General features: G+C 34.9%; 1 protein-coding gene across 1 annotated transcript in view; it reads left to right on the top strand.

The window, feature by feature from the left end:
* Positions 1 to 26,120, top strand: part of TRDN (triadin) — a 294,196-nt gene that overhangs the window by 177,921 nt on the left and 90,155 nt on the right. The window contains exons 16-22 of the mRNA XM_059401567.1: positions 527 to 558; positions 9,467 to 9,496; positions 10,238 to 10,255; positions 13,613 to 13,645; positions 13,762 to 13,788; positions 15,891 to 15,917; positions 25,181 to 25,228. Coding sequence (XP_059257550.1) covers positions 527 to 558; positions 9,467 to 9,496; positions 10,238 to 10,255; positions 13,613 to 13,645; positions 13,762 to 13,788; positions 15,891 to 15,917; positions 25,181 to 25,228 — 215 coding nt within the window. The remainder of the gene's footprint in view (positions 1 to 526; positions 559 to 9,466; positions 9,497 to 10,237; positions 10,256 to 13,612; positions 13,646 to 13,761; positions 13,789 to 15,890; positions 15,918 to 25,180; positions 25,229 to 26,120) is intronic.

Genomic DNA, 26,120 nt, shown 5'->3' with positions numbered 1-26,120 from the left:
TTTTTGGCATAGATCTAGTATATTCTTCTAGACATGGCTGTGGTTTTCTCAAATGTAACAATTTCAAACCTAAAATAAACTTATACTAAACACATACTGTACTTATCTATTTGACTTCTTGTCTATGGAACAATATATTTTTAATTCTTTTTTTTTGGCATAGATCTAGTATATTCTTCTAGACATGGCTGTGGTTTTCTCAAATGTAACAATTTCAAACCTAAAATAAACTTATACTAAACACATACTGTACTTATCTATTTGACTTCTTGTCTATGGAACAATATATTTTTAATTCTTTTTTTTGGCCTTATGCTTATATCGGAGTTCTTTTAAAAACCTTCACATAAAATAATATTTTCAGGTTATTCTCCTATTGCAGAAGTTAGATGGATTAATTGGATTAATTTGTGCATAGATAACCACTCAGTTTATGAATACATGGAATACGGTCTCATATTCCCAGTAGTATTCTGAAGAATGATCACTTGGTATGTTTTAACACTATTTTTATTTATTTTATTTCAGCAGCATCTAAAAAAGATGAAAAGAAGGAAGGTATGTTTAATGCAAAAATCCCATTATGCCTTTTGTGTAAACAATTTACCAAAATCCAGAATTGGGTTTTGCTTGCCATCTCTCCTATGTTTCCTTTGGATAACTGGATGTGTATTATGCAGACGTTTCTCATGAATGTATTCTTCTGCCTTACTTCATATAAAAGGGTACGCTGCTTTTTAAAACAATTTTAAATCTCATCTTTCTTAAGATATAGGGGATAAAACATAACCTCACAAAATCTCAGAACTTCCATTCCATTAGAAGTTTTATCAAATTTTAAAAGTGTGGAAAAATACAGACTATTTTACTCTATTATCTACTTATGTGTCTGATGCTGACCAGCAACTGATGCTACTTCATTCTATTAAGTTGCAAATAGCAAATAAATCATAGTCCATCCCCTGCACACCACCACCTTTTCTCAGAATGTCCTAAGATAGAGTAAAATACTCCTTGCTATCAAAGAAAACTTGGACCCAGTGGAATTTAACAGGTAAGGAAGACTTTATTGAAGATGATTACCATAGGACTTGAGTCCATTGCAATAGAAGTTGAAATCCAGCAGCAATGAAACAGAAAACCTGAGAATTTTGAAGCTCCGAGGTGAGCTAGTGGAAAGGTACTGGAGGACATTAGGCAGTTGGGGTGTGAGGTGGTGGTCATTGTGATTAAGCCATTTGTGTTTACTAATCGCTGCTTTTTGAAGTTAGGCTCCTACTCTCCCATTGAGACCAGGATATAGAAGCACTGTATCCTTCGATGATTCCATTTCAAAAGGATGCCTCCTAGGTCGGAGGAAGATATTTCTGGTTGTAGCAGATTTATACTTCAAAAGAACAGAGAAAGAATTTACAGTTGCAAGTTTTCTAAAGTAAATGTACTAATACAGGAGGGGTTGACGGCCTTAATCTAGAGGATATCTGCCTAAAATTTAGGCAAGGTAGGGGGAATAGTAAGGCCATTTTAGTCACTGTGATTCTATCTAGAGAAATGTTTCTTATGTACCCTGACAGTACTTAGACAGGGTCTAGATAACACTACTGTTTATGAATCTAGCTTATTTTCTTAGTAAAAATAGTATGAAGATATATTTCTAACTTTGAAAATGACAATAATATTCTAATTAGTGTTCATATAATCTGAGAAAAATGGAAAAAAAGAGTTATATTTTTTATTTAGTATCATCAGAACTTTATATTATCATAGCAGCTTGAGAGTCACATTCTGCTTCTATTAACCAGGAATCTAAGAGTCCACAGATAGGAGCCAGAAAAAAAAATTTCTGTTGGTCATTATTTGTTCAGAGGGAACAAAACCATGATATCATAATAAAGCCAACTAAGACACGTTAGTGTCAGAGTTATTTTTCCATTCATTAGTATTCAAACTAAAGTATTAAAAGACTTTTGGGTATATGAAACAATAGTCAAATTACAAACTGCATCACTGTAACTTTATATCTGTTTTTTTTTTTTTTTTCTCATTGCTATTCTTCCAGGGTTTTTTATTCTATTTATCCTGGATTAGATGCCTCATTTTCTTTTTCTTTTTTTTTTTGAGAAATTGTTTATAATCAACATGTAATATTTGGAAGGGCATGGAGAGGTTGGGCAGAGCTTTGCCATGGAGAGTCAAGGGATCCAATATCCACCATCAGCTGTAAAATATATAAAACATACCCCTCTGTATTATTATTATTATTAATTATTTCCAAAGAGCTTTACTGATTATCTTTTATCTCTTTTTTGGAAAAAAGTTTTGTAATTGCTAAGCTTATGCTCTTTAAGAAAAAAAAATACAGCTATCTAGAATAATTTTCATTGTTTCCAGTGTCTAAAAGAGAGCAGACTCAATGTCCAGCTATTCTAGGCAGTCATTTGATTTTGTTTCATGACTTTCTATTTCTATTTATCCTGTTAAGCAGATCAGAGAGGTATATGGACATAACAGTCTTGGTTCTTATTTCTCATTTTTTATAATCTTCGTAAGATTATAGAAATCTTTTTCACAGAGGCTTCCTGCCTCTATTGCAAATATGTCTATTCAAATGGGCATGTTTAATACAAATTACCAGATACAATTTGGATTTTCAACATTTTCTTTTATACAAAGTTTATCTCTATTCACATTCAAACTCTTGGGGTATAGTTCAAAGATACTATTGGTTGACAGCTTTCCTGGAGAAGAAGAAAATCAGGAGGGCTTGAAGGCTTAATGAGAAAGCCCTGGGAAGTTCTTTTGTTAGTGAATTTTAAAATGCAGAAACAGAAGTACATACCAAATTATCAAAGATGATCTGTGCACCAGGGGCAAGGAACTTCTTGAATAATGAACTCTGAAGATTTGCTTTTCATGTTAAAATCTTATCCCACATGTACCATCAGGTCTTTCTTAGAAAACTTAACAAGAGAGACCTTTGGCTCCACTGAACTTTGCCCATCAATTTTACTGTTCTTTGGAGTTTGGGCATCAGAGCAACCATATCTTAGCTTAAGTAAGCGACATTTTTGAATATTCAACTAGGGTCCTTTTATAAGCCATTTTCTGCAGAAATTTCCCCTGTATTCCTCTTTCTCCCCCTTATAGATACTTTACTCATCTCTGTTAACACACATTCTTTCTTACAGTCCATTCGTTTCAAAGCCAAAGTCCCATCTAATTGTACTTTTCTCTGTAAAATGTGCTTATTCTCTATTTCTTCTTATGTAATTGCCCCCACTCTCGTTGGAGACACAGAGACACAAATTCTGGTGTAAACTTCAACCTCTGTTTCTCCTTTGCCCCTGGCATTTAGTCTTCTAGAATTTTTAATTTGGCTGAACTCTCTTTCGTTTAATCTTTCCTAAAATAATTAGAAAGGCTAATCTCTATTCACAGCTCCAGGTCTTCTAGCTCTCACCTCACATTGTTATGTGAGTCCTCACGTCAGTTTTCTAACTTCTCTTGTGAACCAGGGCAAGGATCTCTGAAATCAGACGTCCTCAAAATGTGGTCAAGGACTCCTGGGGGTCTCTGAGACCCTGTCTGTGATTCTTTAAGGTCAAAACTATTTTTGTTAAAATATGAAGTCATCGTTTGCTTAGTTCATTGTCATATTCCCATGAGTGTGCACTGGAGTTTTCCAGAGGCTACATAATTTGCAATATTGCAACAGACTGAATACTTAAGCAGATATGCAAATCCAACTGTCTTCTCATTAAGCTAGACATTAATGAGATTCACAAAGTCACTCATCTCACCATTTTTTCTGTATTAGAAAATATATTTGTCATAAAAATATATTACTTCTGTTAACGTGTAACAGGTTTATTCTTTATTAAATAAATGCATAAACAAATTTATATTTTCAATTGTCCTCAACTTTATTTTTTATTCTTTTTTAAAGGTTTTCTTTATTTATTTGACAGTCAGAGATCACAAGTAGGCAGAGAGGCAGGCAGAGAGAGAGGAGGAAGCAGGCTCCTGCCGGGCAGAGAGCCTGATGTGGGGCTCCATCCCAGGACCCTGGGATCATGACCTGAGCCGAAGGCAGAGGCTTTAACCCACTGAGCCACCCAGGCGCCCCTCAACTTTAGTTCTTAAAATTATAAACATCAGTGGCTAGAAACTACATAAATAAAAGCTGTTCAGGGTCTTTTAAAATTGTAAAGAATTTAACGGATGCCTGAAATGAAAAAGTTTGAGAGTTTGTAACCTAAACAGTAATTCTGCTTATAATGTTTTCTCTAGATAGTGTCCTTCAAAATATTGAACTGACTTCATAAAACTTTTCATGTAGTTACCTATTTAAAATATTCAGCAGCTCCACAGCAACCACAGAATATAGTCTACAGGCCTTAGTCTATAATCCAAGCCCCACAGTCTGTTTCCTGACCTCTTGTCATATGCACATCTAGAGATCTGGGCAAAGACAAAGCCAAGGCCCAAATAATTCCATCAGTCAAGATACGAGTTCTTTTGAGATAGAGACAATTCATTACTTCCATGGTCAGTAAAAGCAAGAGAAGCTGAAGGTGCCAACACATTGTGGTTCTTGTCCTACACACCAAAACACAGTGACACCCAAAGAGGTGGGGCCAGATAATGCAACACAAGTTAGGGACATTTCAGTGTTGAGGAGTCAATTCTAGACTACAGCCAAATGGTTTCCTGGTCTGAAACCTATCTCAGAGTATTCTAGGCAGGAGAACTCAGGAGGTGATAAGAAGCTGTCTCATGACAGCTTCCTGGCCTCCTATGTTCCAGAAGGATCAAAAGGCATTCTGCTGAGACTCACATTATCTATGGCTTAAAACTTGGCCCCTGCAGGGCCTATATGGATATGTGCTGGACCACGATGATATCACGGTGGAGCCTTTACATTATGTTTCTACCCACTTTCTTCCTGTATGTATCACATACTTCATCTGTATCAAGCCATTCTCGATTTTATGCATACAACTTGCTGTCTTGCCTTCATTCCTACTGTTATCATAATAGAACTTACCCTTTCCTTTTCCTTCTATGAATATTCAATGTTTTTAGCTCTCAGGGAAAGTTCTCCTTCCCCTAAGACCTCTGTCTGACCTTCTCAATTAAATATACTTTCTTTTTCATTTATAATCTCCCAACAGAATTTATCTGTACCTTTGTACCATTGTTTATTTTTTGCCACCTTGTACTTCTATTATTGGTATTCATTTTCATCCTACTCTAATTGATTTTAAAACTTTTGATTAAAGGGACCATGTCTAATTCCATTTGATCCCCTATTGGGACTAGCACATTTCCTTAGTTTGCACATTGCTTAACAAATATTTATTCTGTGAATGAATCAGTAATATCTAGGACTCTTAAGATCAATATAATATCTACAAGAAATGTGAGTAGGTACTCAATTTTCCATATCCCGGGCAAGGAAGAATTTTTTAAATTATTACTGGAGGTTATATTCCAGTGATCTTTTTAGGTCTGAGAAATCCCAGCCAAATACTGACAATTTTGTCATAGGTGTATTTTGATCACTAGTGGCCACTTGAGTTGCCTAGCAGATCTAGGTAGATCCCATTCATTTATCTTAACTTCATATATGAATTCCTGGGAGCTGGAAAGCCTTTGAGTTTTCCAACACAGTTTATCTTCTGAAGGATACAGTTTCATTGAGAATGAGCCAGATTAGATTTCTCATTTACTATAGCTAGAACAAGAACAAGTAAGTTGAATGCATGTATGAGTTAGGGCTTCAGAACTGAGATCTGAAGAGAAATAACGTTGAAAAACAAAGCAAAGTATCTGTTATTATAACTGAATAAAGATGTCAATGGGACAAGTTATCCAAAGGAAATGGAGTAATTTATCATCTGCATTACCAGATTATAAGAGAGTTAATTTTTCCTTCCATACAACTGGTATTTCATTATTCTGTGGCATCACTTACAACTATAATAGACCATACTTGATACAGTAGTCCCTCTTTATTCACAGTTTCATTTTTGGCAGCTTCAGTGACCTGAGCTCAACCACCACCTGGGAGCCAATGGCCCTCCTTCTGACACATGGTTAGAAGGTCTATAGTAGCCTAACATAGTCATAATGTTTATATCAGTCCTCTCACTTTATCTCATCAGACAGGCATTTTATCATTTCACATCATCACAAGAAGGGTGAATATAGTACAGTAAGATATTTTGAGAGATGTCACACTCACATGACATTTACTACAGTATATTATATTTTATCTATTTTATTATTATTTGTTATTACTAATCTTTTCTGTTCCTAATTTATAAATTAAACTTTACCATAGGTATGCATGTATAGGGAAAAAGCATAGTATATACAAGGTTTGGTTTTAGGCATCCACTGGGGGTCTTGGAATATATTCCCCTTGGATGAGGGAAACTACTGCGCATTGCCAAAGATGACTGAATGATGAGTTGAACAGATTGCGAACACATCACTTCTTTTAAATCACATCTGCTATGAGCATCAGTGTTCTTAATAAAAGACTGTTGTTCACATTATTGGGCATATGGTCTTTAGGGAAGTATATTCACCGAGTAAGCCTTTATAATATTTTTAAACCATTTCAGAAGAGTGCTAAGAGGCTATAATGAAGTTTAATAGCCGGAGTATTAATGGCTGGTACTAATAGCTTTTCAGGGTCAGTATGTGATCTTTCAGTTCTAAGCATTATATTTTTTGTTGCGCAGGTATTTTACTTGTGTAAGTCTGCTGCTCTGTTGACTCCAAACCAAAGACATTATTTTATAATGACATTTTAAGTTAATTGCATTATAGCTTCCATTTTTAGAAAACATGTATTGAATTTTTAAAACCTACTTGGTGAGATCATGGCATGTTATTCTTTTTACATTTCTTCTTAATGAAATGTTTTATTTTATCTCAATAAGCTCTATACTTTACCTGATCCAGGACTTCACATTTTTTATTCTGTGATTTCAATGTAATTGATGTCTGGTACATTATATTACCAATTTTTTTTTCTTTAACTATTTTATTTATTTGACAGGGAGAGATTGAGAGAGCACAAGCAGGGGCAGAGGCAGACAGAGGCAGAAGGAGAAGGAGAAGCAGGGTCCCCGCTGAGCAAGGAACCCAATGTGGGACCTAGTACCAGGACTCTGGGATCATGGCCTGAGCCAAAGGCAGACACTTAACTGACTGTGCCGCCTAGGGACTCCTATATTACCAATTCTTACTACAAAGGATAAGGGAAGCAAATTAAAACAACAGACATTTCACAGATACACATTATATTCAGCTTTCCTTATCAACCCCACACCAGCATCTAGTCAGAGAATAGAGGTGTGGGGGTGGAAATAATCTTCTTACCGCCACATTTTATCCTGTCTATCTCATCAGTCTTCCCAAGCTTTATTTTCAGCTGTACTCCTGAATGACCATGTGTTCCTCATGATCTTCCTGTGTTTTCCATATTGTCTGTACACTAGAATCAGTGGGAGTCACATGACCTTCTGGGCAAGTAGAAATCCTACTCCAGCATACTGGAGCCAAATGAATGGAGAACTTACAAAGATTATTGAACTTTGCACTTCATCATTGCAGCTATTGTGTTATAAGAATCTGGGTCTGCATTATTAATTATTGGGCATATTAATAACAGGATATTTGTCATATTCTTATATGAAATTGTTCTATGTAATATTTTTCTATATATTTGAATTATTTGCTTATCTGTTTAGGGTAATTACTCATGAAGGAAATGAATGAAAAATTGCTTTCAAAGCACATTTTAGATGGCAAATTTAGCCTACTCAGTTATAGTTCCAGCTGAGAAACTAAATATCAAGAAAAATATTTTTTGAGAGGGAAGAAAGGATATTAAAAGAAATCTGGTTTAATATTCTTTTTACTGTGCCATGCTGGACATAATAACATTTAATAGATATTTAGTAAATAAGTAAGCTTTTTGTTCCAAGGACTTATTTTTCAAAATAAGGTTTGTTTTTCCCTTACACATGAAACATACCCCTATTAGAGAAAAATTAGAAACTCATAGAGAAGACATTGCAAAAATATTACTTGAATGGCTGTATTTTTCTATAATGTGGATGTTAATGAATTCTTTATCAGTTCCAATCTTGTTCAGAAAGTACTGTTTAATATTCTCATTATTTACACATATAAAACAATGTCATGAAAAATGCGTTTTCCTTTATATAATTTTGTGATAATTCAGAATTTTTCTCTTTGGATTTCTAGTAGTGGAATTATTATATCAAAAAGCATGCTCATTTTTATGACTTTCTCAGAATTCTTCTTCAAGTTGGTTTCCTAAAGTGTGTGTCTAGCTTCTGTTTCTATGGAAGTGAGTTTTTACTTCTACTTCACTATTACTGTCATTGGTTATCATTTTTCATAAAACAACTCAGTTGACCATCTAACTGCCTTTCGTGAATAAATTCCCATTGTCATCTTCAAACATTTTAGCTCTATTACTTCACTGTGAAGTACCAAACACTTCCCTATAAGGCATACAACTCCGCCAAGCATATAATTATAGCCAAAGAAAAGTTTATCTACCTTTTGCAATTATCAACTTATAGCTCATTATTACAATTATAATTTAAGTAATAGCCAGAAAATTTCAAAGTCAAGTTACAGAAGGGGTAAAGGAAAAACCACAGAAGATAAATAAAATATTTCTGAGCAGAAACTTTAGATGCCTCTATTCTAAAATAAATGGGGTCAAAACCCTCTCATTTTATTTTCAAATTATAGGAACAGAAAGTTGCATGACCTAAATACTAAAAAGTAATAAAATTTTCAGATTTAGGCTGAATATCCAAAAGACTAAAAATAAAATAGATGTCTGCTGGCCACTGAATACACATTACTCCATAACAGCTACTAAATACGATGTATTCCTCAGTATACTTTGAGCTGACCTCAACCTGTTTTTTCCCCATTACAATAGAAAGAATTGGATATTTGTATTGTAAATATACAGGGAGGGCAAAGCAAGTGATTTCGGTGGCTTTAGATTAAGCAAATGAAGAAACCACAGACTAAATTCACAGGCTTCAGCCCATCTTTATGGAAACAGACCATATATTGGCTCAGCTTGACTTTCTATTAAAAGGTTATTAGCTTTGATAGGTACAATGTAATCTGTGAAAACTGATGTGGATATTTTCTTTCATCTCTGTCATTTTTTTTAAGTCTTTCTATTTCAGAAAATTTCTTATGTACTGCCTCACTCTAATGCTCATCTTTTCAAAAACAGAGTACTTTCTCCTTGAGTCCCATATTCTAGAAATACATTATGAGATCAGTCTACTTTATAGAAGATTATTTCAGAGTATTTGGCATTTTATTGTAAACTAATAAGTTGTCAATTTATGATATCTACTTTATCAATAATTTATCTTTGTGTTTTCAGATTCTAAGAAAACAAAAACCCCGGTAGAAGGTATTGGAAATATTTTCCTTTTCTTATATTTGATGAATACCAAATTGCATTTCTTCTTAAAGGACAATTATAGAAGAAAAAACTATATATGGGATAGGAGAGAGAAAGAAAGAGAGAGAGCGAGAGAAGGGATTTGAAGGAAAGAGTCAAATCTTTACTGCCACTATTGCTATGAGATTTATTTGGCAAAATAAAAAACAAATACTGCATATGTTTACTTTTCACAGTAATTGTTTTCAAATAAATGTTTGCTTGACAAGAAATTGAATAACGTTCAGTATCAAGAGTTTATTTTAGTAGAAAGCATAAATTCAATTAATCTTGGATACACTAGCATCAATTAGAAACTGAATTGTTCCTATTAAGTCTTGAGTAGAATCATAACTCATCTGGCAAGGATACCTGTTTCTTCCATATTTGCTTGTATGTGATTATGTGTTCACCTGTGTTTAAGAGACTGCAAAATATAAGTCATTGCAAGTGGCTAAACAGTGTGTGTAATCCTAGGCTGATTCATTGTCAATGTTTTGCACTCAAATTCTGGAAACACCTTCAGTGGTAATTGGCAATACTTCAGACCAACATTGAAATTCGAGGAGAGAGAATGGGGAGAGGAGTTGGAAAAATCATAGTCTAGTCAACCTGTTGGGGGAGTAATTTTATCTTTGAAGGTTTTAAGAGCATAAGACCAATTGTTATTTTTTGTTTGTTTGTTTGCTTTGTTTTCATTTTTTTCAACAGAACATCCCAAGGGAAAAAGTAAGGAAATGCATGTAAATTGTATTTGTGTATATGTGTTTTTCTCTTTACAATTATTATTGGCCTGCTGGTATATTTAGACTCATAGTTTTGAATATCTCTTTTTTATATTTTATGCATGTGAACTGTACTTGTGGTTTTTTTCTTAGAATGAAAAAATATACAACCTGAGGGCCAGAGGGACTGAAAACCATAGCAGTCATTCTTAAAGTCCTTTTCCATATTCATACAGTTGTCTAATGATATCCACAGCCTCATAACCAAAAATACAAGTTCATTTCACTAACCAAAACTGTTAATGTAGATTTAGTCCCTGTAATCTGGTTTGTTCTCAGTCCTTAAAAAAGACCAAATGGAAGTTCTTTTTCAGGCTGGTTTGATAACCACTTTCCCATTATCTTTCTTCTTGTAATCCATAAGTATTTTGGCATGTTCATATGATATGTGACATTTCATTCTTAATGTGATTTCCCCCCAAAAGCACTGTAAGTTTTGTGTGATAGCATTGCTTGGAATACATGCCTTCAGCAGTATCCACTGTTGCTCTAACACTGTGTTAAAGCTGTTTGCTAACAGTAAAGCTAGATGCCTTGAGGTTGTATCTTTTGCAAATAACATGCTTTCCTCTGAAGAAATTAGGACATGTTGAACAAATGGGAACAAAAAGCTCCCAACTTAACCTTACTCAATCAGCCATTAAAAATGATCACATTCCCAGAAATACAGAGTTTTAAAGGATCCCAGTGATATTTCAAAAAATCTGTTTAAAAATATACACCACTTTTTTGAAAATTTTATGTATGTTTTGGCCCTGCAAAAGGTTAGGACACTGAGGCATTCTATGTCATAAAAATGCTCTAAAATATTCTGTGGGTTGAATCATGAAATTATAGTACAACTCAGCCAGGGGGAGCAATCTATCTATAGAGAAGTATGTGTTCCTTCAGTTTCAGATTTATGTGTATGCACAGCTGCTGATGAGCACTGGCTCTTGGATACAGAAACACTCTATAAACCATTGCACCAACAGGAAAATGGAGGACAACCAGAGATGTGAAAAATGATGTTAAATTATATATCTATAACCATAAGGCCCTCACTTTATTGCAGGCTATGTAATTTAAAAGATCTCACAGACACACAGCATCTCCTTGGCAATCTTCGGAGCACTGGTATATTTCATTTAAGAAAAAAAAAAATGCCACTCTGGGCATTCATTTACACCCTAGCTGCTTCCTTCATTGAGAAGTTCAGTGGATTGCGACTTGGGCAGTATTAGCAAAAAGAAAAAGAATTTTCCTCTAAACAACTAACAATTCTCTTTAAATTAACGTATTTGCTCTGGTTTTTCATCTAGAGTATCCTGCTTCTTTTTTAAGATTTTATTGGAGAGAGAGTTCAAAGGCTCAGGTGGAGAATGAAAGGCAGGGAGGGGCAGAAGAAGAAAGAGAGGGGAAGCTGACTCCCTGCTGGGGGAGGGGCGGGGGGGGGCACTACTTGGGGCTGGATCCCAGGACCCACTAGATTATGACCTGACCTGAAACCAAGAGTGAGACGCTCAACTGACTGAGACACCAGATGCCACTCGACTTGCTTTTATTCTTGCTGATTGTTGTATCTTTGAATTTGTTTGATTTAGATTTTTTGTCTTTAAGATTGCTTCATTCAGTTGTATATCTCCATCCCTATATTCTTATTTTGCTTCTACTTTTCTAGTTATCACAATTAAGAAGTCATTCTTTTTTAATTTAAAATAAATCTTGGTGGCAAAACATGGGACCATCACACATGTATTTTTGAATATTCTTGTGATCTATAATTTTTTCAAAATAAAAAGTAAAAAAAACATCAATTATCGATAGGATTTGTTAGTTCCTGTCAAATTAAAAGGTACCTTAATTTGTATTTATTAAAGATAATTCAATAATTATATCCTGAATTATCCTACATAATAATAATTATCCTCAACAACCTTTTTCTTCACATTGTTCCAAATTAGCACAGGTATATTTCTGTTTATATGATGGCTTTTGGATGGGACTGGAAGGCCCTTATTTTAGCTTTGTAATATAACATATAGCTGGAATTCAATTTTGATACATACCCAGATCAACTTCTAGTATTTTTCCAACTGTCATCACTTTGCCATTTCTTAAAAATATTACATGAATGTTGCTTCAGTTCAGCAAAAGATTAAACAACACATTTAATTACTCCATGTTTTTGAACAACTTTTGGTAATGTTCTCATTAGCTAAGTCACCTAAATATCTTCTTTCTGATATGTGACCCTTGGTCAAGTCATTTTTTAATTTGTTTTACGGCCTACATTCTCCTTGTGAGTGGATAACTCACTTCTTATTCTTACATGACTAGACCCCGATAAACAAAATTCTACTTCAGAGATTGATGAGATGATCCTAGAAGATTTGATAGCCCTCTATGTTTCTAAAATATAGTTCTTAGAATTCTTTCAGCATATGCATTTTCCAGTCACCAAAATGTATTCATTGAATGAAACTTTAAAATAATCTCCCCATTTTTCTTCAAAAAAATCTGATAATAAGGTACTTATGTTAAAACATTTCTTGAAAAATCTTCTTTTAATTTGACAAGCTTGTCAAGGCAAAATAAAAAATAGAATTGCAGATAATAGCATTTGGTATAAAATTAGTACTTGCACTTTGTATAAAATCAGTTCTTATTATAATATGTGTCATCTTACTCTTGAGGCCAGAATAAGGCTTTGTCTCATATAATATTGACAAAAATGGGTTCTTAAAAAGAAATACTATCTAATAAGGACTCTACAAGGAACATTTGTCCTAAAAACAAGGGAACCGTGTTTTGTTTTCCATTGAAAATTCAATCTATTTTAGTATCTTCAGTTTGCCTCAACAAAATCTTTGTCTTAGCTAAACAAATAACTTTTCAATATAAGAAGATTTCACCTATAAAGAGGACGTCCATAGGCAATCTGTCCATTTTTATCCATTTATAAATTTTGGTTCAAAATTTATCCGTTTTTTATCCAACATGAAAATTTATTTCGTGTTGATCTAATATAAGGGCAAATTAATTATTTTCCATCGTTGATAGATTCTTTTTAGTTTTGGGGGTTTATTATCCATGAAAAATTTTTAGTTCCTCTTACATAGGATATTTTTGTGCTGTTATGTGAGGGAACTCAATGAATGGAAAAAAGGGAAAGATTTGTTTCATTAGTTTTGTTAGTTTATTTGTTTTATTCGTTGCTGCAGTCCAGTATTAACACATACATGTTTCTCTGTGGTTAAAACAATTAAAGTGGGACATATAAAATTAGAATCATCATAATAACAATAATAATATGTTTCAGAACAGGAAAAGAAAGAAAAACATGTGGAACCAGGTAACCGTTTTTAAATTCCTGTCTTGCTTTCATTTTATTATTTAATTTGCAATTGAATATTGAATTGCAATAGAATAGCTTAAATGTTGACTTTTTTCTTTTCTTGTTTGATACAGCAAAGTCACCAAAGAAGGAACATTCGGGTGAGTTAGACTGACCTTCCTGGGTTCTTTCTACCTGATGCCCAATGTTTATTAAGGCTGCACCTTAGACAGGGGGTAAGGGCCACGCCAGGGAAGGGCAGGAAATCCCTTCTCTTCATGGTCTTTATTTCAAGGTCTTGACATAGAGTTAACATCAATGCAGTTTTAGAAAACATAAACCAAATAATATGTTACATTCTTCTTACCCAATGAGTGTCCTGTAAATCAGTAGCATCAGGTTGTTAGAAATACAGTGTCTCTAGCTGCAGCCTGGACCAGAATCAGAATCTGAAACTTCCTAAGATCCCCAGAGAATCTGTCAAAGCAGTGTTTGAGAAGTGCTGTTGAGTGTCAAGTAACAGAAACAAAACAAAGCAAACAAAACAAAACAAAACAAAACAAAACAAAAAAACCACACACACACACACTTTCTGTAAATGCATCCAATATTGCTTTACTTGTAAAATATGGAATATTTAGTTCAGCAAATATCCACTCCCTCTTCAAAATGTTACTTAATGACATTTCTTGAATACTCAGGGTAGCTGCAATGAAAGCAGCAGTAGACTTTGCCCTCAATGTATTTATATTGTAATGGGGGAAAATTGAATTGAGAATCAGACAATCAGTAAAACACACAAACAAACACATCTAAAAATGCAGTGGGTACCAATACCAAATGGTTTTCTCAAAGATTTCTAGCATTCAGTCTGCCCTATTAATTTTTTCAAATGAAAATAAAGGCAAGTTTCTAAATCTTATTTTATGGACTGCATTTAAAAATATTATATGTTGATTTTGCCTTCAGATTTCTACTCACAGAACTTTACTGAGTTTTCATATGTGTATGCGTGTGTGTATGTGTATAGGTGGTCACAAATTCATACAATGTCCATTAGTTACTCTTTCCGTTTTATTGTATTTAAATGGAAATTGCATTTACTCAGTGTTATGTAAATAACCAGCCTTACAAATATAGCTCAACTGTTTCCCACTGCTCCCTACACCCACAGCTCAGAGCAAACCACAGGTTAAAAGCTACATTTCTTCTTCTTCTAAGTTTATAAAACTTCCTCAGACAATTCAAATCCATTTAGTTATTCCTCCAACTAGGGCCCATAGCATCATCCTCTCTCCTTTATAATTGGACTTATTATACTGTTATAATCACATTACCTTTTCTTTTTTCCATTTTAAATAGAAATTAGAGTGCTTATTATAATGGCAGGCACACAGTAGACACTTGATAATGTTTATTAAATGAAAGGAGAAACACCAAGTAGAATAACCACATTAAAAAAAAAATTTAAATGGGAATGACTTTTAAATAATTCCCAAGATGAAATGATCAGATTTCACCATTTCACATTAACATTGGTACTATTTATCCTTTGGGAAAGAATGTTTTTGTCCACCTCCCAGAGGACAGAGTATTTGTTCATTTGTGAGTAACATTCCCACAGTTGGGCCAAACTCATATTCTTATTTGTGCATGTATGCAAAAAACTAAAGTTTATATCATTGAAATATATAAACATGGAGAAACATGCAGAATGACAATGGGTATAATTGGTTTCAAGAATATTAATAGCTAACCACTATTGTCTAATATTAAATCCGACAAAATACAGTAACTTAAGTTGCTTGAAATCATTATCTGTTCATTTCAGGGTATTATTACAGTGTAACAGCTTGGCAGTAATTAGCTGCATTTTAACAATTGAAACCATTGGATAATTTATCAGTTCACTTTGTTCTTTTCCTACTACTTTAAGGAAAATGCACTGGCTTGTATATAAAAACAATCAGATTCTTAGCTAATTTAAAAGGCAAGACAAAATGAGTAAGTTGCGAATGAGCATTCTGTGTTGAGAGAAGATATATAAATGTAAAAAAAGAAAAATCTGTGTTTCATGGCTCAAATTTATAATATACCAAAGAAAATGGCACAGTGTTGTATTTTCTCCTTCTCAGTTCTATGCTTTCCTTGGTTTCCAAGGTTATAATACAATCTTTAAAAAATTTTAAACAACTTTAAAACTATTTTAGAGAGATAGTGGACTTGTAATTAATTTAGACTTTATTGTTCATTGTTTTAACAGCTCCAAGTGAAAAACAAGTAAAAGCAAGTATGTTGAATAAAACTTACAAAAATGAAAAGAGCATATTTCAGATGCTTACTAATTTAAGTTTTCTGCTATAGACAAGGCTAATGCTAATTTTTTGAGGCTGGCTTACCAAATGTTTCTTGCTATTAATATTTGTTTTGTTGAAATAATATACATAATTATTCAACCTTTTCTGTGAATTTATTCTTCTTAAAATTTATTTTCATTTGCAAATGTTAATTTGTCCAGATCATAACTCCTTTTTGAGTAGTTGTATTTTTGTTTCTTATTTTGCACGATAAATGATCTCTTCAGTTTCTTAAAAACATCAGACTTAATTTTCCTAATAATCACTTGGCCAAACCAGTAGGCAAGATAATTTGCCTATTGGTGAAAGTCATTGTGTCTTTTTTTTTTTTTTTTAAGATTTTATTTATTTATTTTTTAACAGAGAGAGATTACAAGTAGGCGAGAGGCAGGCAGAAAGAAGGCGGGGGGAAACTGGCTCCCCGCTGAGCAGAGAGCCCAACAAGGGCCTCAATCCTAGGACCCTGAGATCATGCCCTGAGCCAAAGGCAGAGGCTTAACCCACTGTGCCACCCAGGTACCCTTATTGTGTCTTTAATGAAATGAAGCCCCCAACAAGTTTAACTACTGCTCGTGTAATGTCATAATTTCCTTTTAAGGCTTATACTTCAGATTTTGAATATTGACTGATAACTGATTCCATGGCATTTACATCAATATTAACTTTGACAGTATGCTTAGGGACAAATGCTGGTTTCTTTGATGGTTTTTCTCCATTAGATGAACAACCTAAAGATTGTCACTAATGAAAATTACTCTAGGTATAATAACATATATTTGATTTTAGAAAAAACCAGACTTTTTGTTTCTCTAATATTTAGGTCAAATCTTAGTTTTATGCATGATAGAAGGATGATTATATTTTTCATTTGGTTTAGAATGGCATGAGTATTAATGATGGTACTATTACATAAAACAAATGCATGTTTTACTTAGTGCCAGGATTTTGAGATAGAGTATATCATTGGTGGATATATCAGAGAAAAATTAGAAAATATAATCTTGGGTAACTTAGTGAGAATATCTTTTAAAAAATTACAGTTGGAAGTGTTTACATAGACATTATAGACTTTGATTGAGAGGTGTAATATGAATCTAAAATTCCATTTATATTTTCATGAAAATTTTTAGTTGAATGTAAAGCTGATTGGAACTCTGTATTATGGAATCTTCAGTATGCTAATACTTAGTCTGTAGAAGTGCATAATCAAGAAAATATTTAAAACAAAACTGATAATTTTGCAGCAGTGGTAGAGAACTTTAGATTGAAGATTATGCTAAAAACGAACATTCTCTTCCTAGAAAAATGTGACATATAGATAAAAATGTTGATTTGCAGTAAAACAACTCTGTAAGTTCTGCTATCTATGAAGCACACTATCCAATCAAGTTCTGAAAAGATCAGCATCTTTTGCAGGAAATTAGCAAATTAGGTTGCTAAATCATCTTAGACCCAATATAAAAGTTTCAAAAGAATTAATTCTCAACTCTCCATATGGTTGAGAGATTTAGACCTAACATGGGCATTATCCTTCAATAAAAAAAATTAGAGATAATTCATAAATTGTTTAAATTCTGTATTAACAACGTGGCCATCCTTTTCTTCTACTAAGAATTGCTTTTCAGTCTTGAAACCATACTACAGAGGAATTTTTTTCACATCTTTTATAGACAGTGGACCATTTATAAAGTTATTGCCTAATGTAAAGATTGCATATCATTAAAAGTACTCTTAAAAATTCCTAAAATTACCCATTCGGCATGGTACACATAGGTTTGTGTATATAACCTAAACATTTGGGATATGATTTTATATTATACTATGAGAGCAAATGAGAGTGAGATGTATAGCTTAATTAAGATAAATTAAGTATTTATGTGATACAATTCCATGGTATTGAATTAAAGAAGGGAGGTGAGATTGACTGCTATGGGAAAAATAAAAGGTAATTTGGCATTAGCACTTCATTCAAGGAAACCATTACAATGTCAATTAAGTTGGTGTTGTGGAACCATTTCTTCTAGATCTTGAGGAAACCAAAATTACTATAGGAAAAATACTGGAGAACATAGACACACCTGGAAACTGTATCAGTTCAGGATGCTGGTTATCGTGAACTTGAAGAAAAGGGAAATCTTCCAGGTTCAATGATGTAGTACTGTGGAAGGGCACTTAATACTGCTACATACAATGTTATGTGTCAGAGATTATGTGGTTGGAGGAAGACTACCTTAGACCAAGCAGGTATGCCAAACCTAGATTTACAACTTCTGCAAGTCAAGACAAATTCCTTTATCATAGGATGTACAGAAATGCCTCAACGTACCCAGTGCCTTTCTCCACAGTGCACTCTACCTGCTTTCTCACATGCTGGATAGCCACATAGGAGTTGATGCTATGACTTTTCCATTTCCAAGCAGGAAGAGGACACAACAGATTGTTAAGCCCTCGGTCATTTCAGATCCTTAACATTCTCCTTGCTGAATCTTCAAGAGGGAATAGTAGATAATGATTAGCAAATATAATTGACCACAGTGTACCTTTTTTCCCCCCAAGGACACTTCAGTGACCACAGTGCCTCAAAACCTTGGGAAACACTGCTATATATTATTTCCTTCTTCATATCAAAAACCACAGGGCTCTGATCATGTATTCCATGTACATGTTCTCCCAGCCTCTGCTCAGTTTGAATTTTAAGCTAAAAAGGCTCCTAAGACCAGATCAGTGACCAAAAGTGACTAGCCATTTTGAATTGTCATTTTTAATTGTGGGTTCAAATTTATATGAAATGGCATAGTCAGGCATTTTTCTTCCCTTGATATTCGCACTGCATTAGATTTGTGGTATGCTCAGCCACCAAGCCTATGTTTATCACCTTAACTACATTTCAGTACCTAAATATGTAAGTCAGATGTCAATCACTTGATCTACTAACACATCTCAGCATTCTTCAGGAAAAGCTAGTACAGAGAATTTTAAAATAATTCCAAAATAAAGTTGCTTTGGGTCACCTGGCTGGCTTAGTCAGTGGAGCATGTGACTTGATCGTGGGGTTGTGAGTTTGAGCCCCATATTGGGTGTAGAGATTACTTTTTAAAAAAGGAAAAAAAAAGTCCTTTTTAAATTTCATTAGTTATTTACACACACACACACACACACACACACACACATATATGTATATATATATATATATATGTTAGAAGAGTAGCTGGAGACAATTTATATTGGTCAAAAATGTGGCAAGGGCTCTAGGATTCATTTATGTACTCTGCCATGGAAGTTACTGGGGGAATATCTATGGACCTGAAAAATAGATCTGATATTAATGAGGTGGGTCTAGAACCCAGATCGGATGACATGTATGACCATGAATCTCAGTTGGTTAAGACAATCTTCATATTCATATTCATACCATTTCAGAATAATTATTACTAGCACCTCCTTTCACTTGCTCAGTTTGGATAATAAATTGCAAGATCATAACCCAAATCACAGACAATGCTGACTGAATAAATTCAAAATAGTACTGATATAATTCTAAGAAAAGATAAGATACACACTTGGAAAAGATATTTGTAGCACATATAAGTAACAAGAGTTAAGTAGCAAAAAAATAAATAACTCCAAAAATGAAAAACAAGACAAAGAACTTGATAGTGAGCAGGAAAAAAATGGACAAAAATATATAAGTAAGCATCAAAAAAATAAAAAAAAGAATCCCCCACAAATAGCTTATAAACATATCAAAAGATGCTCAGTCTCTTAGAATAATGGAATTTTAATTAAAAGCAGAATAAGATACCATTGCACACATGCCAGATTGACCAAAAAAGAGAAAAATGATTATTCTGATAATGATAATGATATGAAGCTGTAGAAACTTTCACATGCACTGTTGGTATGAATGTAAAATTTGGAGAAACATTGTGGCATTTATATGGAAAAATTAAACATGAGCAAATGTTATGACCCAGTAATTTCACTTCTAAGAAAATTGCACATGTGTACCAGGAGACATAAGTGTGAATGTTCTTAGCAGGGTTACTTGGAACAGCACAAAATCATACATGACCTAATGTCCATTGGCAGGAGAATGGATGTATAATTATTAGTGTGTGTATGTGTGTGTGTGTGTGTGTGTGTGTGTGTAGGAATAGTATACAACATTTAAAACTGACAATTAACTACAGCTACTCATGTCAACATGGCTTCTGTAAAATGTAAAACTGAATTTATTTAAGCAAACAATTTGAATCAAACAGTGCCAAAAATGAAAAAGTATTTAGAGGTGCTCATAGGCAGTGGCTAGGGCAGAGGTTTAAGAAGGCACAGAAGCAAAGCCAAGAAATAATTTAATTGGCTAGAACTTAGATGTTTGTCTTATTTGGGAAAATTTAGTTATTTGGCTGTCATGATAGTTCTACTTTTAATTAAGAACAAAAGATTCCAGATTCCAGATTCAGTTATCAAGATTCAGATTCCAGACAAATCTAAATGACTAAATGTTAATATAAGCTTCCAAAATCACTAGAGCTACCCTAGTCTAATGCTTTACCTATTTTGACACTGCATCTCAATACAATGTTTTGAAAGAAGCAAGTCACAAGAATTTTACAGTAGAAATCAATTTTTATAGTTATCTCACTAAACTATATAATTTGATCTATATAAATGCACTGTTATGACCCAGTAATTTCACTTCTAAGAAAATTGCACATGTGTACCAGGAGACATACGTGTGAATGTACTTATCTTTAGAGATAAGTACATGTAATTAAAAAAAACTCTACTGAAATAGGGAAATGATTAATATGAAATTTAAGACAATAATAATTCTGAAATGAAGGGAAAGGCATGAGGTATTGGAAGGTTTCAACGGCTTTGACAATGTTTTATTTTTATGCTCACAGGATGTTATAAAGGTGTCCATATTTTTTATTACCATTCTTTAAAATGTGCACATACATATGATACATTTTCTTTATGCCTCTCCTTTCTATAATATCTTTCATAATTAATCAGGCTTTAAAAGCCCAGAGCATGAAGAGATAGAAGTGGCAACATCGTTTTGCAGCTTTCTGGCCTCTGTGATGGACCACGGAGAGATGAGCCGCTGGGCTTGGGGGCAGATATAAGTGAAGGACGTGGTTGTCTGCAGTTATCAAGAGTGACATATTATGTTTCTGAAAGTATCACTGAAGTGGAAAACTGGTGAGGTAGCACATAGAAGTAATATTTGCAAGAAGAAAGGCCTTCACTTGGCAAAAGAAGGTGCAGATGCAGGCTGGACTGGTATTAAATATGGGGCAGGGATTGGTCATCCTTTGAGATGGGAAGGAAAACAAATGGTGCAAGTGGGTGCTGGTGTGGGAAAATAGGAGGTGCTCTAGTCTGCTTTTATTTTCTCTCTGAATCTCTCAGTAGCAGCTTCTCTCTACGCTGCAGAATACTGGAAGCTTGAGGAGGGGAGAGAATGCATGAGCCAGTTGTCTTAGCCTGGGAGAACAACTTCCTAGTTCTGTGCTAGTCTTGCTGGTCAGTGCTGAGCTCTCACTTAAATACTGAACTGAGACATTCGGGAGAGATCTGCAGCATGAGGGCCTTCCTCCAGTGTGGAAGTTTGGATGACTGCTCAGGCGGCAAGCATAAAGGGCGTTTGGGGGTGTAATGAATGGATAGAATGGATTGAATTGTGTCCTCTCCCTCAAAGGATATGTTAAAGTCCTAAGTCAGTGCCCATGAATGTGACCTTATTTCAAAATAGGGTCTTTAGAGAAGTAAGCAAGTTAGGATGAAGTCATACTGGATTAGAGTGGGCCCTGAATCCAGTGACTGGTGCCTTATAAGAAGAGGGAGATTTGGAGACATGCAGATACATATAAACAGAAGAGAAGGGGGAGAAAGGAGAAATTGGGGTGATGCAGCTATAAACTAGTCAATGGGTTGTCAGCAACCACCAGAAGCTAAGAAGAAGCAAGGAAGGATTCAGGAGAATCAGAAATAGCTTCAGGGAATAGCCAGTTGACAGCTTCATTTTGGATTTCTTGCCTTTAGAACAGTGAAAGAATAAATATGTGATGTCCTTAGCCCCTTAACAGTTTAAAAGCAGCCTGGGATAGGTGCCTGGTTAAGCATCTGCCTTCAGCTCAGGTCATGAGCTCAGGATCCTGGGATCAAGTGCCTACATCGGACTCCCTGCTCAGCCAGGAGCCTACGTCTTCCTCTAACCCTGCCCCCTGCTTGTGCGCTCTCTAAAGTGAATAAATAAAATCTTAAAAAAATAATTAAAAAATAAATAAAAGCAGGCTGGGGGACTACTATAGCTGATGACTACAAAAGCAGACATGAGGAGAGTGATTGCACCATGGCTCATTTATATATTAGCTTGCTAAGAGTAAAAGTGAGGACATGAGAGAGATCTGGAGCAGGGAGAAAGGAGTAAGATCAGAAGAATGAAAGTATGGATGGAGTCAGATGCTATTTGGAAAAGCGAGTTGTAAAGGGAAGAATGGTGCAATGGTGCCAGAGAATAGGATTTGGGGGATCATAATTCTGACAGCAGAGAAGTAAAGCGTATGTTGGCAAGTGGTAGTGAGCACAGAACTGGAGTCCAGTGTTTGGAAATGAGGAGGCCAAGGAAATCAGAGATGAAGCAGACATATGAACAGTGTGTGTAAATGACTCCTGATCCTCGTTAAATATTAGATTATCTTGGGAAGCTTCCAAATATATGAATAGCCAGGCCTCATCCCAGACTCACTAATTCAGAATCTCAGAGCTTTCAAAGCTCTGTAGCCCAGCCTAGACCTACTACATCTGAAAGTCATTGACCGATAACAGCCCCCAGCTTATTCTAATGTGCAGCTGTGACTGAGACTTGTCCGTTCTTTCTTTCTTTCTTTCTTTCTTTCTTTCTTTCTTTCTCTCTCTCTCTCTCTCTCTCTCTCTTTCTTTCTTTTAACATACAATGCATTATTTGCTTCAGGGGTACAGGTCTGTGAATGATCAGTCTTACACAGTTCACAGCACTCACTATAGCACATGCCCTCCCCAATGTCCATCATCCAGCCACCCTCTCCCTCCCACCCTCCTGCACCAGCAACCCTCAGTTTGTTTTCTGTGATTAAAAGTCTCTTATGGTTTGCTGAGACTTGTTCTGAATGAAATCCCCCAGTAGTAATGGAGAGGATGACAGCTGTGTGTAAAAATACTCAATGTGGGATGGAGCAAGAGTATAAGGTCAGTTAATGACAATGAAAAAGAGACATAGAGCCAGGGGCAACCTAACAGTGTGTATTTCAAAGGAAATGAGATTTAGAGGATGCAAAAGGAGGTAACAACCTTTGAGAAGTAATAAGAAGTAAAGAAGATATATACATCACTTCCGGGCACTTTAGTATGCAGGGGATAGGAAAACAAACCTTCTCTATTTTTTTTTTATTTTTTTAAAGATTTTATTTATTTATTTGACAGGCAGAGATCACAAGTAGGTGGAGAGGCAGGCAGAGAGAGAGAGGAGGAAGCAGGCTTCCCGCTGAGCGGAGAGCCCGATGCGGGGCTCGATTCCAGGGCCCTGAGATCATGACCTGAGCCAAAGGCAGAGGCTTTAACCCACTGAGCCACCCAGGTGCCCCTACCTTCTCCATTTTAGAAGATGGCTTGCAGGGATGCAGTGTTCTTAAGGAGCTTGGGTGTAGTTAAAAGAAGAAAGCAAAGACCACCTTCTAATGCAGGGGTGTGTACTATGGTGGGGAGTTGACTTTGGAAGAATTTTGTAAAGATTTTGTTTTTAAAAGAAATGTGAAAAAAAAGAAATGTGAATTCTGTTTTCTGCTGGAAGCCTAAACTCATGGTGGTAACTGAGGTAAACAGGGATGGGGTTCACAGAAGAATGCCTTGATTGTCTCTTAGGGGAAGTTTGGTAAACAGTTTTCAGACTATGGTCTGGACTAGCTGCATAAGCATCACCTGGGAACTGATTAGAAATGTAAATTCTCAGGACATGCTCCAGACTCACAGAAGCAAAACCTCTGGGCTCAGCATCTGTGTTTTAACAGCCCACGGAGTGACTCTGCTGCATGCTCTAGTTAGAGAATCATTGGTGTAAAGTCTTTATCTGCAAAGTATATAAAGTCAGGGGTCTGGGCAGTCCTGGCACTCAGAGTCTTAAGACAGCCTGGAGAAGAAGATATTTACATGACTTCTTGTCTAAGCTCAACTTGTAAACTTCTGGTATCTAATATTATGGAATTAAAGCCTAAACATAATGTGAAGGTCTCCTCTGACATCTGATTTTTCTCCCAGCCCAAGGTCTGTGACGCAGGGAGGGCAAAGGGACATGCAGAGTCCAGAGCCCCCGGTGCCCAGAGCCCTGGCTGCTGAATGTATATGAGTGAGGGCGATACTTACAGATACGAATAAGAATAAAAATAAACATAAAAGTAGAGGTGACCAAGGAGAACAACATTACCAAAAGAAGTTAGTAAAATAAGTAGATGAAGATTTGTAAATATTCACCAGTTCCTTGTTATTTTTCTTGTTTTCTTATGAATTAGAGAAAACTTTAATGAGCTTTGACTTGAGGTCCAAAATTGTGTACTAGGACCAGCATTCCAGATTATGTCTTCAAGGCAGCTCCTTTACATTCCACACTAGATATTCAGAGAAACTGCAAATATACACTTTGGCTTTTTATTTCTCTCTCTCTCTCTCTCTCTCTCTATGTCTCTCAGAAAAAGTATTCAATTGGAATTTTCTATAATATTATGGTGAATCTTTTAAATACAAAGCTAACTGATTGAGGTCAAATACTGCTTCCCACCCCCATAATTAAAGGCTAAATGAAGAAGTCCTTTGAAGTCCTCCTCCCCACAACTCTACATCATTTTAGATTTGAATATAAACTAATTAGTTTTCCAGTGTATTTTGTGAAATAAGCTACCTTGTTTTATGGACACTACTTACACTGGCAAGAATTTAATGCTACAGATTTGTGTCTTGGGGAGATAAGAGAGTTCATTACTTAAAAATATATATAAGTACTTTATAGAGTGGTTTTCTCTGCTGCTTGCTTTGCTCTCAGGTGCCATATTTTATCTTTGGGGCACTTATAGTCTTGCTTGACTTACAATAGCCTAAGAAAATGACCTGACATTTCTGATATCCATGTCTCATTCTTTAATATCTGAATTTGCAGAAACTGAACGAGCCAAAGAAGAGACCAGTGCTGCCTCAACTAAAAAAGGTAATTGCAGCTTAAAGAAAAAGATGTCCTGGCTATAGCTTATTTCTGCTAATATTTCTAACATAACGTATTGTTCAGTTCTTATAGAAGAATTCTATTTATGGATTTTACTATTTAATTGATACAAAAACAGACCTATTTTGCACAAAATTTATGGTATCCATGTTCCCAAGTCTTTGTCTTCAGTGTTCTAGTGCCAATGGTTTCATTCCTTTAGGGTGATAAACTAACACTAGTAATTATAGTCCAATTGCAAGTTAGTGTTTGAAAAAATTGAAGAAATGCTGCTATTTAAGCTCAACAGTGCCCCAATAATCTGGAGAGCATCCAAATTCAATATACTGCCTTAGGAAGGCAGGGCTTGAACAGATGAAACTTGGAAGAGGAGAGCTTATGTGAACAATGTTCACTTTGTGCTTGCATAATATTAAATTAGAAAATGTACTCCTTGAAATGCTCATTTGGGGACATTTTGCCTTAAGAAATATTGGGAAGTTTGGAATTTAAGTTTTCAAAGTTATTTCTCTTGCCCTGTCTAATCAGAGGCAACTACTTGTATGAATATTGACTCCCTTTAAAGGGAGACATTTTAAATAATATTTTTAAGAATATTAATATACATTAAAAATCATCATCATATGAGACTATGGACTCTGGGAAACAAGCTGAAGGTTTCAGAGGGGCTTAGGGTAGGGGATGGAGGTGGCCAGGTGATAGGTATTAAGGAGGGCACATGTGATGAGCATTAAGTGTTATATGTAACTAATGGATCATTGAACACTACATCAATAACTAATGACGTACTGTATGCTTTCTAACTTAACACAAAAAAGGGAAAAAAAAAGAAAAGTTTTGCATATTCCCAATTCAAAATAAACTGGAACAATGCTAA

Source organism: Mustela nigripes, chromosome 5, assembly GCF_022355385.1.
Source record: "Mustela nigripes isolate SB6536 chromosome 5, MUSNIG.SB6536, whole genome shotgun sequence".
Taxonomy (NCBI): domain Eukaryota; kingdom Metazoa; phylum Chordata; class Mammalia; order Carnivora; family Mustelidae; genus Mustela; species Mustela nigripes.
This window is presented reverse-complemented; position numbering and strand designations above follow the sequence as displayed.